Genomic DNA, 20,151 nt, shown 5'->3' with positions numbered 1-20,151 from the left:
AGAAGTGCTTTCCCCATAAGACTACACAGTACTTCTCACTCTTGATAGCCCACAAATCTTTGTACTATGGAAGTATTGTCAGGATGAAATCTCAGTTTACTGTGCCCAGACACAGAAGTCAGCCTGGTAGTTCCTTCCCACAAGATGACAGGCAACAGTCAACAGGACTCCTTCCCTACACCTGAAAGTGTCTGTACAGACTTCCATTTGTGATGTCAGGTGTAGTGAAAGGGGGATATGATACCAGGAACCGCAAGACTTGTTTCTATTTATACCCTGCTGTTGTAATCCCTTCTCTGTGTTTTGGAAACATTATTTGTCTAAAGGAGGCCCTTAAAAATGATGAGTGTGTGAAGGAAGCTGCTTTTACTTAATCTGTAAAGAGAGCATGCTGAGGGAGAGTGGGTGTGCACGTGCCATGCTATACATGGGGTCAGAGCCATCTCTGAAAATTCGTTTCTGTGCTTCCATCATGTGAGCTTCTAGGATGAAGTTCTGTCGGCGTCGGCAGGTTTGGTGGCAAGAGCCTTTACCCATTCTTTTAGTTATGATTACTGTTGCTATGTTGAAACACCATAACCAAAGGCAAGTGTGGAGCAAGGGGTTGTTTCGGTTACATTTTTACATCACTGTTCAACATGGACGAAAGCCATGGCAGGAACTCAAACAAGGCAGGAGCTTTGAGGCAGGAGCTGATGCAGAGGCCAGAGAAGTTCTGTTTACTGATTTGCTTCTCTTGTCTTGCTCAGCTGTCTGAGAACCCAGAAACACCAGCCCAGGGATGGCCCCACCCACAATGGGCTGGGCCCTGACCCATCAATCATTGAGAAAATGCCTCACAGACTTGTCTACAGCCCAATCTCATGGAAGTATTTTCTTGAGATGACTTCAGCTTATGTCAGGTTGACATAAAATTACTCAGCACACCCTCTGGGCCATCTCAAGGGTCCTGTCTTATGTTTGCTTTATTTGTGGCTGTGTTTGTTCTGTTGACTTGTTTTTGTTTATTCCTCTTATTTCTTTTTGAATTAATACCATTGCTTAACTAAATGAGTAATTTTATTACTCTTTTAGAAGTGAGGATGGAAAATCTATTAAGAATATATTTTGATAAATTTAACATATACATTATAGTGAACATGGGAGTCTAATTCAAAATAAAGAGTATTTCAAAACTATACATCTTTGAGATATTACAAGCCTATCCTATTTAATTAAATTTGTGATAATTAACAAAATAAAGAAATGTTCTTATATACTCATTTACAAAACAATCTCTGAGAAGGGAACTGGAGAGCTGGCCTAGTTAGTGAAGGGCTTGCTTATATAAAGCCAGGGCAGGGGGTTACTGCTGCAATCATAGCCATGGTGACATAGTGGATGGAGCTAGCCAAGCCTTGGGAGCTTGTGGACCAGCTAGCTTGGCTTACACTGTGAACTTCCGGGCCTGGGAGAAAAGACTTCAAACAAACAAAGGTGGAAGCTACGGAGGACCAGCACTCATAGTTGTCCTCCAGCTGTCCGCGTGTGCACACCTGCACACCCACCATTCCCCTTTCAACCTCTCTCCAATAACCCTGAGTAAATATTTCTGAGAATAGCCCTCTATTTCTAGAATATTTTACTTCAAATTCTCTCATAGTTCTTTGAGAGTGTTAATTTAACTTCCATTTTTAGACTTTTTTATTTAAGGAAAGCTAAATACAAATCAGTTCTTATTGCAGTTGCAGAGATTATGTGCCAAACTTCTAAAAATACAGTTTGATAAAACAAAAGATTCTGATGTGTATTTGCTTCTTTTATTATGCAAAATATATGTATATATAATTTTTTTAATTAAACAAGTTTATTTTAAAAAACATATATATATAATTTTTATAAAAGTGTTACATAAGTACAGAGAAATTGCATCATGTTTGTATATGTATGTATAAAAATGTATATATATGTACACACACACACACACACACACACACACACACACACACACACACACACACATATTTGCATGGGTTTTCGAAGCTTAAGTTGCTTATCCACCTGCACCGGTCCTGAGAACAGAGTTTCATCGTCATTGTACAAACTGCTCTTATTGCTCTTGAAAGGACCACCTTCCCATCTTCTTCAGGGTGCCCGCCTTCCTCGTCATTTGAGGCACAGCTTTTGTTCTTTATATACATGGTGTGTTGACGTATGTATTCTTTGGATCCAGTGTCTTTCATCTGGCATCGTGTTTATGAGGTTCATCGATGTTGACCGTGTACGTGAAAGCCTACATGCTCTTACTTGTTCTACTACACAAACATCTCCTAGTTCATCTGTCCATCAAGTTTTGATTTACTTTTGGGGATTTCCTATTTGACTTACTTTTGGGGAGTGACTGTGTTTGTTGTGGAATTTTACTTGCCTTCTAGTGCAATACAGATACGTTTCCATGACATCTGCCTGAGGAGTGGTGTCAGTAGTGTACGTATCAAATGCATCATTTCTGGAGGTGCCACCAGCTTTTAAATGTGCCATGGGTACATTCATTCTTTTATCAAGTGCTCTGCTGTATTTACAGGTCTTTTCGCTTTTGATTTTATAGAAAAAAAAGTTTTAATTCCCAGTTAATAAACAGATTTGACGAGAGCTACCAGTCAGCAGCTGCATACTCTCCTCAGACCAGGTCCTGTCTGTGCTGCCGCAGGAAGGCCTCCCGGCCCAGAGAACCGAACCAGTGCTGGACCTGGAGCTGGTGCCTGAAGACTCTCTGGGGAACGAGCAGTGGGAATTCACTCTGGGAATGCCTGTGGCTCAGGCAGTAGCCATTCTTCAGAAGCACTGTCATCATCAAAGATGTCCAGGTTCTCTTTAACAGTCTCCCCTAAGCCATGACCTCATCCTTAACCTGACTCAGGACGTGGTCAAACTACTGTTTGATGCTTTCTGTCAAAGACTTCGGTGATTGACGTTTCTGAGTGGACAGAAGTAAAGTGAAAGTATTGTGGAGTGCATTTTAACTCTCAGGCCATCACTCCCACCACTGAGAAACCCAGCCTGCAGTGTACAACAACTCTGCCGAGCAGCTCTTCCACCTCCACTGCAGAGGACTGTCTTTCTCTTTTCAGTTATTCTCCTGGACGGAGGCTCCCAAGTATGGGCCCAGTTTTGCCCGGGGTCTAGCTTCCATGGAGCATCTGTAAAATGAATATACATGTATAACGGGAACAGCCTCCAGGATACCAAGGCTCCTGTGATGCCTCTGAGCTGTTTCCTGGGGAATGTATGTGCTGAATGTATAGATGTTCTTCAAGATGGAGCTGGACCCTCGCGGCTGCCACTTCACTTGCTTGCTGCAGGTCGTGGACCCGCAGTGTTAGCAGATGCCACAATGAGAGTATTGGAGCGTGCAGTGTGTTTTGGTGATTCTTGCCAAGATGTTCTTAGCATGCTTGGCTCTCACACAGTCTTCTATAAATCTGAGAACTCTTCTTTCCCTCATGAACAAGTTCCACCCAAGTGCAATAACTGATTTTATTTTTTAACTATTTCACTCTTGGAATGTACATCCTATTTGATGCAAACACACAGAGTGAAGAAGTTTGTCCTACATACCGATTTCCCTGGGCATTATAATTTTAACATTTAGCACCACTGTGAGGTCAAGATCCCACTAGCCACAAAGGAAGAAAACACAGGTGAAATATGCACCACCTATAGCAAGGGGGTCAGCATCCAGGTGCTTCTGGGCCGTCCTGTGGAGGAAGCTGTCCTGCACAGTTCCTCATCCCAAATAACACCAACTCGCTTGGCTTCACATTCTGCTTTGGTATTCAGTGGATGGTCTTTGAGGCCATGCAGTGGTCACATTGCCTCAGTGACCGTGTATTCCCTGTCCCTGTCCTGGTGCCCACCTGAGAACAGCAGAGCTGCCCTAAGAACAACACTATGTCCCTCTGTCCATGGGACTGTGCGTCACATCCAGCTTAGTGGGTCTCTGTGCTACCCTGTGTGTTTTCTTGGGCACCTTGACAGTGTTGAAGGCCCTGGGACTCAGAGGGGTAGAATATGGGCTAAGTCTTCTCTCTGCCTTGGGACAGAGGACCCAGGTACTCTATCCTAAGCCTGCTGTTGCTAGGAGAGAACAGTCTGCAAAGAGAAGCACAAACTCTGAGCCTTGATGGGGGCTCTCTCAACTAACATGTAGTAAAGGACATGCTAGCCCCTGTCCTGCACACAGAGGGAAGATGGGACTCTTTCTCTAGCTAAGGACATATACCTAGGAAGAGAACAGGGTCCTGCTTTTGGCCCCACATTGTCAGGTGGCCCTTAAAGTGAGCAGAGCAGGTAGCATGTCGGTAGTACTTGGTTGCAATATTTGCACTACATCCACTTCAGTGACTTGATGAGCCCTTTGCTGTTGCTTCTGTGTGAGTGCTCCTTGCTATGCCCAGGTGGCATATCCAAGTGGTTGAAATACAGTTTTCTACCAGGTGTGTACAGGCCTGGTTCCACTGCTGCTCTGGGAGCCAGCCTTTAAGGTCACCTGTGCCTCCTGGTCCAGCCTGGCTGACAGGACTGCATGTCTCCATCTTGTTTGCCTCTTTTACTTAAGGCCAGAGTGTTAGCCAAAGACATCTTCCTTCTTTTGTTATGTTACAGCATTCTGTAATGCACTGTGGGCCAGCTCCTTGCCCTAGTTCTGGGCACTGGGCTGGCCTGGCTACTTGGTTTAAGGTCCAAGGGCTCAAGGAACACTCAGCTGCTTGATTTGTTACATGGGTCTTGCTAATGGGACGTAGCATATATATGCTTTAAAATAAACCTTTTTGAAAATAATTGAGAAGAGAAACATAATTTTATCCCATTTTTAATATTTTGGTCTGGCAACTTGTGATAAATAGATGACAGTTTTGTGAGTTTTTTAAAATGTGTGTACAGAGTTTTGTAAATAATGACTTTTGTAGTTAACTCATGTACAGCCTCATCTTGTATAGTTCATGATGAATGTGCAGGGACCTGCCCCAGCTGTCTGTATGGTTCCCAGACCTACAGCCAGGGCCTGTGTGGCACTCCCATGACTGATTGACAGGTGTCTTCCCATTTAGACCTTAGTCTGCCCAGAGACCTGCACATCCCACTGTCAGGGTGGCCAGGACTGTTCCCATCCTCTTGAACAGAGGAGACTTCCTCATCCCCATTCCAATAAGGCACCTATGCCCATAGTGCTGGCTTGCCACATGCTGCTGCTGAGGTGTTTGTACTTAAAAAGAAATAGAAATGAACAATGAGAATTGAGCAGCAAAGAATATATGGGCTAAGAAGACAGAGGCACAATAGACTCCTCATCCTTATAGGCAGGGCCAGTGTTAGAATGGAAACAGTAGAACAGCTTTGTAGAGGCTTTTAAGAGGTGTTTGAGAGACAAGGGCACAGAGTAAAGTGCAGGTAGCAGTGCTTTAGGAATAGGTAGAGTCCCATCGTTAACCACAGAGAATGAGACTGCAGCAGAAAGGGCGATGCATTTAGCTCAAGGAAAGATTACGTTGTCCTGATGTGGAGTGCAGTTATCAGTTAAAATCAGTCAGGATATCTACTTTCAAGAAGGAAAACACAACACATTTGAAAAGAGAAGAGATAGAGCCATGTACATTTAACTCAAAGAATGCTCTTATTCTGAGATAGCAAGGCCGGCAGGATTTGGTGGAGATGTACCAGGTGCACATAACATCACAGGCATTTGCTGTCATCAATACCGTTCAGACTAAGAATGAGGCCAGAGTTCAAGTGACCCAGCACAGCCTCCCTTGCCACGGAAGGAGTAACTGAAAGCCCCACAACCTAGCAGGAAAGGGAAGGGACAGTGTAAGCATGCTTCCAGAATGTGCTACTACAGCGAGTGCTGTTGAGTATACAGCGGCAGAGGAGGCAGGCTTTAGTTTAGTTTTCATATCTCTGAACTGGATAAGGGTGGATGCCAGCTGTAGAACCAGGCAACATTTACAACGGTAAAACCACCCTCAACATGATGAATTTCATCCACATTAAGATGGACAGTATATAGGCTTAAGATGGCAGCTGAGAAGCTATACCTTTGGGTCTCCTGAAGCAAAGGACTCCTGTAACTGGGCATGTCCCTCAAAAGGCCCCTGACAGGTGTGTGCCTGGTGTTTTCACTGGACTGCTACAATGGCTTATAGATTTCAAAATCAAGGTGGGCTGCATCCATGCCTATGTGAATCTCTATCCTGTGTGTGGATAGACAAAGGAGTACTCTATAGACTGCCACCAGGCTCTTCCCTCTGAGTTCAATACTTGTACTTCTCCATTGAGTACATATACCCTTTGTTCATCACAGAGTCCCAGTGTGGCCCATAGTCATCCAATAGGACTGAATGGTTGGTTGAACTGAAGAAGACCTAAGAAAGGTAGATAGTGAGGAAAACTGTGCTGGTCCTGTAGGTAAGAATCACATGGGGACCACGGGGTTCCCTCCAGAGAATTCATTTTGTTGATATGGCCATGTATATTATATGCAGTTGGTACAGGGATAGTTGTTGTAACATTGCTGGTAAAACAAATGATTAGAAAAGCCAACACTGACGTCAGTCAGAGCAGCGGCAGCTTACCCATGCACTGAGTACCAAGCAATGGAATAAAATCTTTAAAAAGAAAAGAAAAGGGTTTTATCCAAATATAATTAATATGTTATTATCTTAAAATAGCCAATAGTCAGGGAAATTGGCTTATGCCATTTTTCACTTATAACCTGCAAAGAGCCATTTAGGAAAAACTAAGGCTAGCAGGTGCCTGCCTTCTTAGAGATGGCCCACTATCTTGCGTGGCTTACAGTGGGTGAGCTCTGAAAAACAAGGTCCCAAGAGACTTCATCTCAGGATTCTTGCAGCTGATATGTTTTTCTTGTCAGTATTACATAATCTAAGAATTCATGGGCACAAGCTCACCCTATTGAGCAGATTTCCTGCAGATCAATGTAAAGATGAACCTACATGAGTTAATGCTGTTTAGGTGAATTAATGTTTTCATAAAATTCCTGATTTGATTCATATAATTGTAGAAAGAAATTTAAGATGGTTCTAGTTGTTTTGCTAGAAAGATGTAATAAACTTAGAATAAAGAATAGAATGCGCCCGCTCCTGAATAGTAAAAGGTCCGTAATAAGACATACAATGAACTTTCATAATTTCACTAAAAAGAGATATAGACTTGGGTCAAATTTGTGTTTAGGGAAAAGCATTCAGTTCCAAGGATGAAGCCATGGGTGTGTACTATGATAGGGCCAGGCCATGTAAAAACTGTTGCTTTGAGCTTTTAATGAGCTTACAGTGTGGAATATTGCTTTGAACTTGTTATTGATGTCTTTCTGTAACTGTCATTGTGTAAACCTTTTTATTTACATAGAGAACTTTTTGTCTAAAGGCTATAAACAGGCTGAAAGGAATAACGAAAATCGGTGTAGCCAGTTTCTGCTTCAACCTCTCTCTCTCTCTCTCTCTCTCTCTCTCTCTCTCTCTCTCTCTCTCTCTCTCTCTCTGTGTGTGTGTGTGTGTGTGTGTGTTATCTGCATGAGTGACTTCTGTTTCTTTCCTTCTTTTTTCTCTGGTTCAAAAAATGTTAATAAACTCCAAGCCTCTCGCCTGGCCAGTTAGGGGCTCCTGGCTGACTTGTCAGAGAAAGGAGCTCTAACAATAAATCCTTTTACTTAATTCCCCACTGCTAAATAGCATGTGTTAATTCACTAGAAATTAGCACCTAGTTAAGCACAAATAATGGGTTAAAGGGTTAAGTTCTCAGTGCTTATCAAAGCACAGAATAGTAATAAAGAGTTGGGTTTTTAGAGTTTATTTAGGCACAGAACAGGAATAAAAAGTCAAGTTTCCCCAGCGTTTATTTAAGCACAGAGAGTTGAAAGGAAGCCAGCAGTTTTCAGCCACAGAATAGGCAAGAGAGTGTTAGGTTTCCAGAAGCCATCAGCTTTCAGCCCCCAGTACAGTTAGAGTTAAGGCAGGAGATCATCAGACCTTTGTCTTTCGTCCAACTCTGTGTTACACCTCAGCTCCAAACCCCAAAGGGCTAGGGCTGGCCCTGGGAATAACCCACTATAAACATGGTCTGTTAGGAAATTCTTGCCTGGGTGCTGGACTCTCTCTGTTTGCTCCTGTGACGTCTCCCGCAGCAAGAGCAGCAGAAGAATAGGGCATATGTGCTTCTGCCCCTCAGGTCCAGCCTGAGTTATGAGACATGTAAGTGAGCCCAGGCTGTCCATTGGCTCTAGGTTCCCACCAGAGTTTGGTGGTTATCACTTTAGAGTTTACCTTCTGCAGCATTGGTAAAGAAATGAACATGGATTGTAGCAAAGCCAGGCTGCATACCAAGCTCAGTGAAACAAGTGAATTTGTTCATATCCTTCAATGTGGATGAACCATTAAGTCAGACTTGGCTGTCTTACTCTTTGAACTCTGTTCTTTATGTTCATCAGAGAAAGGAATTCTCAAAACTGTAGGGATTGAGCTGTGTTTGACTTTAGGGAAATGTGGCTGTTATGGCATTTGCATTGGAGATGTAGGTTCCAGATTGTAATGTTTTGGGCTTTGGCATTATAGCATATGTATTCCATGGTTCAGAGAATTAATGGTAAATAATACTTTGGGAGATATGTGAGAATTTACCTTTTATAACCATTTAATATTTTTCTATGAAACTCTTTGGTAATTTGGGGAAATTCTTGACGTGTATCATTTTTGTTTGTTAACTGCTGACATCTTTGTGATTTAAATTATAGATTGCCCTCTTGGACTCCCCTACTGCTTTAAGTATGGAGGAAAAACTTCACCAGAATGAAGCAAGAGTAAGTGATGGTTTGAGTTACTATTGTATTGAAATTTCCACTTTGACATTATTTTTAAGTCCATGTTTACAACATGAGGCTGTCCCTGAGTTCTCGCCATTGAGTAGAACAGTCGCTTCCTCACTGGTTGGGACACACTTCATTCATTGTACTTATCTCTGATGCTGACTCTATGGCCAGTCTGGGTTTTGTGTTTGAGACAGATATCACTGTATAGTGTTGGCCGTACTCGAATTCATGGTGTTTCTGTCTCAGCTTTCAGAATGCTATGTTTACAGGCATGTACCACCACATGTGGCCCATGATGATGTTTCAAGATGAGCAATAGTTAGCTTTTTATGTATTGCACATTTTACATGTTAGTACACAGAATATAAAGGGCACATAATGACTTGCTGCAATTAGAGTCAAAGCAGGCCTCCTTACAGAAAGTGGGGCCAGTGAACCAGCAGAGCAGGCAGAGACCCTGACAGGAGGCCCCGGTTAACATTCATGAGACCACAGTTCTCCTCACATCTTAGAGCTAAGTTCTGTTTAGCTTTCTGGGGCCCTTGCCTTTGCCATGGGATATTCAGCATTCTGTGGGTCAGAGCTCAGTTAAGAGGCAGGAAGAGAAGTGAGGCACCAAAGGCGAGGATGCTCTGTCAGAGGGGAGTGGCAGAGGGATGGCTTTGAGGCTTGCATTTTTAAAAACACACTTATTTCTGACATAGTTCTATCATGTTACCCTTTTAAAATGCCCTCTGGGAAAAGAAAAACGGACAATGAAAAGCTGTTTAGGAGTTCACTTTTTGTTTTCTTTCTGATGCTGAATGATTAAAACAGCCATAAAGGAAAACACATGGTCTGATGATAAAAACTCAAGAACACCAGTGTGAGAGGTTCACACTGAGCTGTGGTTAGGAACTTGTCATACTTGGCAAAGTAATTGTTTTGGTGAATATCTAATGTCAGTGAAGACATCCATTTCTTAATTCTTATGTTTCTCATGAAAGTTTATATTTTACCTCTTCTAATTCTACGTGCAGTGGAATGTCTGGGTGTGGTTTATCAGTTATGGGTTTCAGGAATGCTCAGCAAGTTAATAGAAACTAACAGACACGCTGATAGAGCGCATTCTTCGTGCTGTGATGGCGATTGTTGCCTCTTAATCATAAGGTTCTCCAAGCGCTTGCCCAGTTTTCACTGACCTTCCTAATTCTTATTGCTTGTTTTATTATCCAGTCCTGTTGCCAGAGATGGAGCACATGCTTGGATTTTGTTAATGCTTTTAATAAATATTATCTGATTTAAACAGTGATAACTCCAGGCCTACTTAGAACTTTGGGAAAGCTCAGAGTGTTTGATTATTTGAAATGGATGAATTTTTACTTTCTTTAAGTGAAAAAGAATGTTTTTTATACAAGATATTCTGATCATGCTCTGTCACCCCAGATCCTCCGTACGTCACCCCTCCCACCGAACTCCACACATTCTCTCCTGCTTTAGAAAACAAACAGGATGAAGCCAAACCAAACCAATTAGTCAATCAAATGAAAACTTGAACACACACAAGCACAAGCACAGGTACACGCATATACACTGTTACCCACTTAGCCCTGGGGCCCCATCTTTGATAAAGACACCCCATTTACAACTAAGTATTGCCAATCTCTCACTCTGCACCTGTCCAGATGTGGATCTCTTTGCTATTGATTGGTTCATCTTCAGTAAGGACATATATGGTGCTAGGAGGCATATTTATTTGCTGAATGTCTTCTATTCATGTTAGTATAAATTTGAAGATTGAGGGTTGTTACTCTTTCCCCAGCTCTTCAGGGAGAAAAGCTATAAGAATGCACTCTCTGAAAGATTGTTTTTTTAAACAGAATGCTCCAGTGGTCACGTGGCTCACTGTTGTCCTTTGAAGGATCAATGGGTATGAATGGATTCTGACAATCACTACAGCCTTAATCAAAGTATTGGGGACAGGCAGGAAATGATGTGGAGGGGATGGGTGTCTCTTCACTCTCGTGTGTTTTGTTCACAAAGAAGACAGATATGGATACAAATAACAGTAACTAGTGTAAGGAGGAAAATCTAAACAGTTGATTTGGAACCCAGAGGTATTTGTGCAAAGGGAATGGCGCCGCCTGTCAGTCAGACAGGCTTGTTTCTCCCTGGTTGGGATTGGGGGTTGGTTGGATGACAGAAGGTGAACCCTGAAAGGCCATCTGTCCCTGCCCTGGAGCCAGTTCTCTAGTTCCATCTCTCGATTCCACACAGCACGCTGTTTATTCCAGTTTTTTCCTGACCTCTGGATTCAGGTATTATTTTTTGTGCCTGTTAGTGAATTAGTCGTGAGGATTATCTAAAACATTTTCTTGAACTAGATGAAAACTTGGTCACATTGAGAAACTCTCACCAACTATGTTGAACTCAACTATGGGGACCTTTCCTTCCTGCAGTTACAGCTCCCTGAAAAGGAACTGATTTGTATCAATAGAATTTTGCTGAGATATCAATAGAATCTGTCTGAAAGAATCAAGTGAAGAAGCATCTTTTTCCCTTTTACCCGAGGGCAGAATGAGATTTAGAAACCCCATTAATTAGCCACAAAAGCAAATTATTTTCCTGAAAGAAAACTGCAGCATCCATGGTGATTTAATCACCACATCCAATTAGAAAGAAAGTAAATGGTTATTCCTTAAAGTAAGGCCAGGGAAAATAAACACCCTTAATGTGTTACAGTCATCCTTGAAGTTGTAAGTGATTAATAATCCAAAGAAGTCACTTCTCAAATCTACCTGTGTGTGTGTGTATGTATGTGTATGTATGTATGTGCGCACACACACACACAGTTCATATTTGCATAGTGTATATACACTTAGAAGTTTTCAAGTAAACATTATGTAATTTTAATGAAATTATTATATGTTTATATTTTTGGTTTCTAGGTCCAAGAACTGACCAAGGAATGGACAAACAAGTGGAATGAAACCCAGAACATTTTGAAAGTAAGGGCTGTGAAGAGTGTCTTAGTCTTACTGTGCCGCCGTGCCAGCCTCAGTAGGCGACACTCTCTCTCTCTCTCTCTCTCTCTCTCTCTCTCTCTCTCTCTCTCTCTCTCTCTCTCTCTCTCTCTCTCTCCTTCCCTCCCTCTCTCCCTCCCTCCCCCCCCATCTGAAATACGGGTTGTTTGGGCTTTGCATAGTGGAAGATGGATGGAGCTGACTGGGACCTGTGGCAGGTAGCGTTGGTGATGGTGACGTGCACAGCTCACTGACACCCCAGGCGTACCCTTTCACTTGTTGGAGTTTCTCCATTGTTCAAGAAAAATACAGTTTGTTTCTAATTTTGTTAAAGTCAACATAAAAGCAATATATTAAGAACAAAATGGATTTGTGGCAGTGTTATAGAATGCACTTACAGAGCATGATTAGATTACAGGAATTTATCTAGACTACTGCTTTCCCATCAGTTTCTCCGTACCTCCGTGGTTAGATGATGGTTATCTGCATTTCTGCCAACACTGCATGTGAAAGAACATCTGTAATTTTGGTCTCCATTTTTCATGCTATGTGCTACAAAATGGGAATTTCCTTGTTTATATTTTGGTTCACTTAAATGGTAAAAAGACTCTTGCACCAGGTTTGGAGTGAGTTTGAACTTTGTGCCTTGATGTATGTGGCCGCAGTACATGAAGTTGGATGTTCTCTATGTGAAGTACTTACTGTTACAGGTTTATGGGGGCAGAGTTGAAGGCCTGGATCTGAGAACAGACTCAGAGCCAGGGTCAGTAGTATACTGTGTGTACTTGTATTTGTGTGGGCAAGGTGGCCCATGCTTTCCACTCCACTTTTCTCCTGTTTGAGAGCCACGAAGACTTTGGTTTTGGGGGGGGAATGTGTCTGGGTTCTCTGTGTCATAGCCCTACTAGTAACTCAGATCAGTTAGAGCCTGTCCTGTTCCAGGTGTGGCAGTCCCAGCAGCATTTGTGAGATGGCCAGGAAACAGCCTTCAGTCTGCACATCACTCCATGTGGTCTGCTTTAGAATCTGCATTTTAATCAGATGCCTAGGAGAGTGTTTGAGTGCTGACCTAGCTCTGCCCTGTTGAGGAAGGTGGATACCTTCCTGCATTCTTTGGCTTGGATCCATTCTGCTTTGTGGTGTACTATGGGAGGCTGACCTCCAAAGAATACCAGTGGGAGATGAAAAGCAGCTCTAGTGGCAGATGCTTCTTCTCCATGGCCCAGGTCCTTCCAGTAAGGGTTAGCCCCAGATGGTTATGGTTCTGCCTGGCAACAGTGCCTCCAGAAACATGACCTCGTCTCTGCCCCTCGTCTTGAGGTGGTGATAGCTTCTTGTTGCCTGTGGTGACTTCACCATCCATGGTGGCGTTCCAGCAACTCCTTTACAGTAAGAGTAACCACAGCGGAGTGACCAGCGCCTATATTGAAGACCCTTGGGTTTAAACATTGAAGTAGTTTCTATTCTGTGGTTAGCCATGACTGATGCCCAGGTGTGTTTGTACCTGGCTTCAGGGTGCACTACCAACTTCTCAGGGAAGTGTGCCCCTTTTTAATTCTGTCTTTCTGGTCCCCCTTTGAAAGCCTATCTTCATGTGATTTGCTTTTGGCTGAATTTCACTACAACTGGGCTGCCTCTTAGTATGAATACAGCTTCTCCAAGCCTGGCCATTGAGAGCTTTAGAGCATGCTAGTCTCGGTTCTCCTTCTGCATTGCTATGATACCATTGTGATGCAATTGTATGTGAATACAATGCCCATTGTGATTATGTTAGAGCTATCCCCGAAACAGCTGCACAAAACCCCTCTGTGCGTCTTTTGGTCTGGCACATTAAAAATCTCATATGTTATATTTTTCTCCCTGGTGTATTTTTTTGAACTTTCTTCCTAAAAGCAGAATTAAGGAAATTCTTTCTTCATCCCAGAACCCCATGCCCTCTTCTTCTTACTTTTTGGTTCATCGGCTTTGCACATTTTTATTTCCCTGTTCCAGAGTTCTGTAAGTTAAAGAAAATGCCCAAGGTATGTTATCTGACTTTCAAGGAGTTCCTTGAGTTCTGTGTTTAAAAATGAGTCCCAGACAGTTAGGGCAGCAGCACGTAGCTGGCAGCTGTGTGGCAGGAGAGAGCATGTGTGTCTGGGGCCATGTCACAACCAGGGACTTATGGCTGCGTAGTGCGCCTGGCTGAAACCCTCTGGCTTTGGTTATTCTTGCTTTTCTACAAACTGCATGCCTTTCTTGTTGCAGACATAGTCTTTGATCACTCCAGTGTCTTGCTGGATTTTGTATTTTCCTCTGCCCCACATAACTGTGTTGGAGAGTAAGCAGGTTATTTTCACACGGTCTCCCACACTGCCACTTTCCCTGAAATGTGTAGTAATTGACTAAGAGTAGCTTGTTTTTAGATTTTAATTATGTGGAATCATTGAATATCTTATACCCAGTTGGTGTTTGCTCTGCTGAATGTAGTGGCTGGGCTGTAGTTAAACCCACGTGACTGTGAGATCACTGTGCAAATAGTTCAGTTTTGAATTGTGCTGGTGACTCACTGGTTCTCCACTGGGGGAATCCATGAATTTGGGGAACTGGCTTTCATGGATGGGGAGCTATTGATGGGGGGTCTTTACTCTGTCAGAGCTTCTTAGGTAACAATATAATAAAATGCAAACAGGATTTTTTTCCTGGCTTATGGCTTTCTGAGTTTAAATCCCATGGAGAAGCATGCTACTTACGTTTTATGCCAGAGAGAATCAGCTGAGATGCTTGTCTCTGTACGATTATGGCAATCTTTAAAATGTTTTGCTGGCTCTCTGAAGTTTCCTTGCATGAACTGGAGAGAGGATGAATTTGGAGTAGGCTAATAACTGGGCCATCACTTGGCATGTTTGCCTTGCAGGAGTTTTGCTAAATGAGTTTCCTGTGGTTCTCTGGATCTCCCTGGCCAGGGCACTGGCTCCTCTGCTTTCTGGAAAACGTACCAAAACATGGGAAGTCACTTCTACTATACTACGATTACAACTATGACCACAACCACTTCGAACGCTGCTGCTTCCTCCTCTTCTTACTTCTCCCTCTCCTGCTCTTCCTCCTCCTCTTCCTCCTCTTTTGGTGGTACCTTTCCTGTTTTTGGCATAGGAACTAATGTTTGGAATAAGATATTACTTATATTCATAAACTTTTGAGACATTACTTATAGCCATGGCTTCCTTATCCAAAGTTGTTTTAAGCTATTCCACGATTCAAAACTCTAGCCCAAGACGTTAAAACATCTGGGGTTTGTAATGTGCCAGATCAGAAAGTGCACTGAGGGGTTCTGAGTAGCCCTTACATGTATGGCTTGAAGCACTATGCAATCAGTGGGCACTGTGTCGTCACTATGCCAAAGGAGAAACAAGGAACTATATTCTAAAGCTCTGACTGGCCAGGCTCATGTCAGGTATAGTTTGTTCCTGCAAGTTGAAAAATACACAAAGCAACCATGTATTTTTAATGAGGGAACACAATTGGAGAGGTTCATTATCAGTTGCAGCCTCCTGTCAGCACTAGCATGAAGCAGGGTGTCTGCAGCATCACTAGGTGATCGTCCAGTGGGACCGCTGTATGACCATTGACTGAAGCATGACCATATTGATCATGTAATCATTTGGCTACATGGTGACAGTACTGTGATCTTCCACATTTATTCAGGGTTGGCCACGGTGGGCATTTCAGCAGTCATTGTTCTTTCTCCTTTAGTTTTTCATTGGGAAAACATAGCCCAGCTCAGTACCTGTTTATTGGTGCACACCCTGTGCAGGTCACTTCTTTTGAATTGATATATTTCTTGTGAGTTGAATTTTTGTGGTTAAAAATGTTTTTAAAAATTTTTAAAGAATTTGTATTAGGGATAGATAGGGATAACGAATGATCTTCCTCTTGCTGTGCTAATATTCTAATAAACCTGGGCTACTGCCTATGCTGATAAATAACTTCCTTCTTAAAAACATCCTTGTAGTGGATCCTCATCCTTCCTCAGCTTTTCTTTTCCATCTGTTTATCAGTTCATGTCTTCTTCATTTATTCATTGAGCACCATTTTTGAAGAAAATCCTGCCTTTTAGACATGGTTGTAGGCAGCCGGCACACACTCAGAGCAAAGGAGGAAGACTGCCTGCATGCAGATTACATCTAGAGATGACATTTCCCTCCCATTGTCTATTTCTTTGTACAGTTCCCTCCATCCTGGATTGACTTGTCTCATCCTCTGATTTCTGGTAGATCCACCCTAAAGTACGTTTGTTGATTTAACATTATGGTCCTTTCCCCAAAGTCTAGCGGGTTAGGACCTTAACTGTAAGAGCGGCAGATCTTAACTTTTGGTTTCAATATTATTTTTTAAGAATAGTTTATGTTAAGATAATTTACACAGGCTTGTGGGTATCTATTTGCTTTGCCTCTTCTCCCCTCCCTTCTTTGGGGAGCCCTTGACACATAGAAAGTATTTTATGAACATGTATGCACTACCCTATAAACTCCATGTGTAGTTTCTGTTTGGACCGCTCAGTTTTGGACAGCAAATGGGTGGCTCTAAGGTCTGCATGGCTGCACTGGAATACATTACTGTAGAAGCTGTTGGGAAGACTGGGTTCATAAATGACGTGTGAATGGCATCTGTGGAGATGCATGTGAATGGTGTCTAGTGGAACATGGTGGCTTTCTGCATGTCTTCATTCTCTGCCAGATTATAAACTCTTCAAGGTCTGGGACTGAATGTTTCTACCATAAATTCTAGTGCCCTGGTGCACTTCTTTCTTAGGAAAGATTCAGTAAATCAATGGTAGGCATAGTTGTGTTCTCTTATTTCTAAGATGCTCAGGGACTAACCTGAGGACTTTTACTGCATTCTCTGACTTAAGTAGATAATTGTTATTTCCCAGGATTCCATGGCCCAGGACCATACCCTGGAGTTTTGGGGCTCTCTCTCTTGCTCTAAAGAGAGCAGGTGTGGCAGGTTGGACATGGTGTCATCCATGTCAGCTAGGGCTGATTCGGCTCTATCTTTGTCTACCAGTATGTTAGCGATTTTATATGGTGATCTCAGGGTCCTTATTGTTATAAGCAACAAGAATGTTCAAGCACTTCATTTGCCATTGTCTCAGTGTTTAAAGAGTATATGTGGCTGAAACCAAAGTTAGCCACAAACAGCCGACCCAAATCTACAGACACGGGGCAGGCAGTGTTTCTTGCTACCCCCAGGCCCACAGATCTCTTCTCAACATTTTTCCAGTCTGTTTTCCTTGTCCCCTTGCCTTCCACAGGTCTGAAACTCTGTGTATGCCCCTGGTGTTCATAGTAGGGAGAACTGAAAGGAGGGAGGATCTGGAGTATGGGGTGTGGGGGGCATTCAATAAAGATAACTTAAGAGAGGATTATTACAAACAATCTGTCTATTCCACACACCAGTGTAGATGACCTTGTGTCTCTCTGAACAGAAGTCTCTGTGAGTACTCCAATGGGCAAAGCACTTTGTCTTTTTAAAGTGTGTTCATGCATGTTGTCCTGTTGGCTTTCTTGATCTTAAAGTAAGTGAGAGAAGGATGCTTCTGCCCTTCTGCAGTGTGCGCTGGTTAACCTCTTATTAAAGTTCCACTCCAGCTGTTAATTTCCATCAGGTGGTGGTCCCCATTCCAAATTTCTGCTCTTGAAGCTGTTTTTTTTTTTTTTTTTTTTTAATGAAAGACCTAGTACTAAACAAAGTTTCTTGTTCTCTGCAGCTGGGACTTGATAATTAATAGGGTCATTGGTGGCAGTGGCGCACAATTGGCAACCTCAGAAGTACCTACCTCTGTTGGGGACAAGCTCTGATGTGAAGAATGCCAGGCTGCCCATGTTTTCTTTGGTGGATCTCACCTTAGAGGAGCTGCTCGCAAATAAAGGTTTTCTGGGTGTATGCTGGTTCTTGCTTTTCAATAACATTTCTGGGGCAAAAGGCCAAGAATAAGTCAAATGCACCTTGTTAAATGTTGGTACTGTCTGATAAATTATTTTGATGCATAGGGACTTTTTTTATTTTTATTTTTTTGATTTTTGACAGTGAGGCATGTATGCCTCTGGGTTCTTACTGAATGTTTATTGCCACAGTCAGGGAGGAAAAGATGACCTGGTCATATAAAAGTGTGTTTTATGTGTACCTGTACTTACTGGGTGCTGCATTATGGGACTATGGTTTCATTAGCAAGGAATATTAAGGAATGCCTGTTCACAGTACAGATAAGTTTATTGTTCCCGCATCTCAGTGCACATCTGACTGATCTGTGCTGATTTCTGAGAGCTGTGTGTTTGAAACAGGGTGCTGGCAGTGAAGTCACACTGGACCTGGGATTGAGAAGTCCTTTATCTTCCTAGACTGAGGACTTTACCCTCGATCTGTTATTTACTGTTTTGCTGACCTTGACTCTTTTGTTTCACAGAATGTCCTGGTAAGATGCAGGTAGTGCTGGTTCCTGTCACATGAGCTCATTTTGCTTGGGGAAGTGCTCAGAAGGAGCCTCACACAGCCAGCATTGGGATGATCTCGTTCAGGTTATTGGATCACTCCAGTGAATTCATCTTCTGATGTGCCACTAGGCTGCCAGTATTATCTGTCTTCCTCATGGGGCATATAAAAACCATTATAATATAAAATTACCGAACTACATAGCTTGGTCCAGATGCAACATGCATCTTTTCCAAGACATTTAGGTAGCTTTTTATTTGCTTACATTAAGTAACTGAAAACTCAGTTCTAATCAGAATGAAGTAGTACAGCGTGTTAATAAGCTCACAGAGAAAAAGTGATGAGGGATTTAGGAATAGTCTGATCAGGGATCTGGTTGTCTGGGACTGTCTTGATGCTGTGATTTGCAGGCCTAGTGTTACTGGTTGGCCTGAAAAAGGGAAAGTGAAGGTTGGCTGTCCCAGCTTTTTGTCTACTCACTTTATCATCTGAATACCCTGCAAAGCCCTGAGCTTTTCAGTGAAGGGTGGGTCTTTTAGCTAGTTTTTGTGGTCAGCGAGATAGTACACCTGACTGGTGCAGCCTCTGGTTATCTTTACTAGTCATCATGAGAAGGAATGGGTCACCTAATAGATGGTGAGTTGGGACCATCTTAGGAACTTGGGCAATCTAGATCAGCTGAACTTTAGTGACACTGTCCACATTTTCTACCCTGGATACAGAACCTAGATATCAACTATAGTGTAAAACACAGGTACATCCAAGGCAAACGGGAAGCTCGTGGTCATTGGCACGTTCTTCTGTTTCTTAGGAGAAAACACTTTTAAGTATGTTATGAAGTGGGAATTTCATATTCCCCTAGGGAGAGATCTCTCCGCTCTTTGTTAGGGCTCAGGTGGGGCATACAGTAATCCCCAGTGTAGAAACATGGCTTCCTTTGGCAGATGGCCTCTGGCTTTACATGGTCAGTTTTCCTGCTTGCCTTTTTATATCCCTTTCACTCTTGGATTTTCTCTGATGTTGAGACTGGGGTCCAGCCCAGACTGATCTTAAATTTTCTGTGTAGCCGCAGCTAGAGCTTTGGACCGTCAGTGTCTGCCTCCCAGGCACTAGGTTTGTAGGCACGTGGTGATTTGTGCAGTGCTGCAGTTAGAACCCAGGGTCTCATGCCTGCCAGGAGGCAAGCGCTCTGCCATCTCAGTTATGTCCCCAAGCCTCCTGTACACTTTCACTCAATTTATAGTCGACTCATTTGGTTTAAAGGCTTTTATCTGTAACTATTTGGCAATGGTTACTATGTGTGGCAATTTGGCACCCCCATGTGTGTGTGTGGCCATGCTGTTTTTAAGCAGTTGCTTCCTCTGAGCACCTCGGTTGGCTTTGCTTCCACACCATGTATGGAAGGCAGAGTTTTGTTTTGCTCAGACTGAAGCTCGGAGGTCTCTTTGCTAAAGCCACGGCTTTAAGCAGTGTGTGTCTGTGAGATGAATAATTAGCAAGTGGGTGTCTACTGAAAAAGGAAGCATGGATCTATGGTGCATGCAGATCTTCATTGCTAGGGTCTTCCGATGCTTACAGAGCGGAGGTGGCTATAAATCCCTGTCATATTAGCTTGTATTTTCTGGCATCTGCATTTTCAGGTAAAAGCAGCTTTTCGGGAAAGTTGTTTGTCATAAAGATGAGACAAGTGAGTTCCAAATATCTCTGACTTACTTGGATTTGAATACTGAGATGTCACTGAAAATTGTCACCTTTGATAGTCAACAAGCTTTATATTATTCTGTCATATTTTTAGTCCTTTTGTAGTTTTATATT

At 42.7% G+C, this 20,151-nt stretch overlaps 1 protein-coding gene and 1 pseudogene across 3 annotated transcripts in view; both read left to right on the top strand.

Moving 5' to 3' along the window:
• KIF16B (kinesin family member 16B) overlaps positions 1-20,151 on the top strand; it is a 249,667-nt gene that overhangs the window by 50,847 nt on the left and 178,669 nt on the right. For both annotated transcript variants that reach the window (XM_080931299.1, XM_080931298.1), the window contains exons 11-12: positions 8,786-8,851; positions 11,788-11,847. In XM_080931299.1, coding sequence (XP_080787425.1) covers positions 8,786-8,851; positions 11,788-11,847 — 126 coding nt within the window. The remainder of the gene's footprint in view (positions 1-8,785; positions 8,852-11,787; positions 11,848-20,151) is intronic.
• On the top strand, positions 2,237-3,920 carry LOC308431860 (phagosome assembly factor 1-like; annotated as a pseudogene). The gene is made up of 2 exons: positions 2,237-2,260; positions 2,690-3,920. The product of its transcript is annotated as a phagosome assembly factor 1-like (transcript).

The sequence above is a fragment of the Micromys minutus genome (genome assembly GCF_963924665.1).
Source record: "Micromys minutus genome assembly, chromosome: 17".
In the NCBI taxonomy this organism is placed as follows: Eukaryota; Metazoa; Chordata; class Mammalia; order Rodentia; family Muridae; genus Micromys; species Micromys minutus.
Note: the sequence above shows the minus strand (reverse complement) of the source record. Positions and strands in the feature narration are given on the sequence as shown.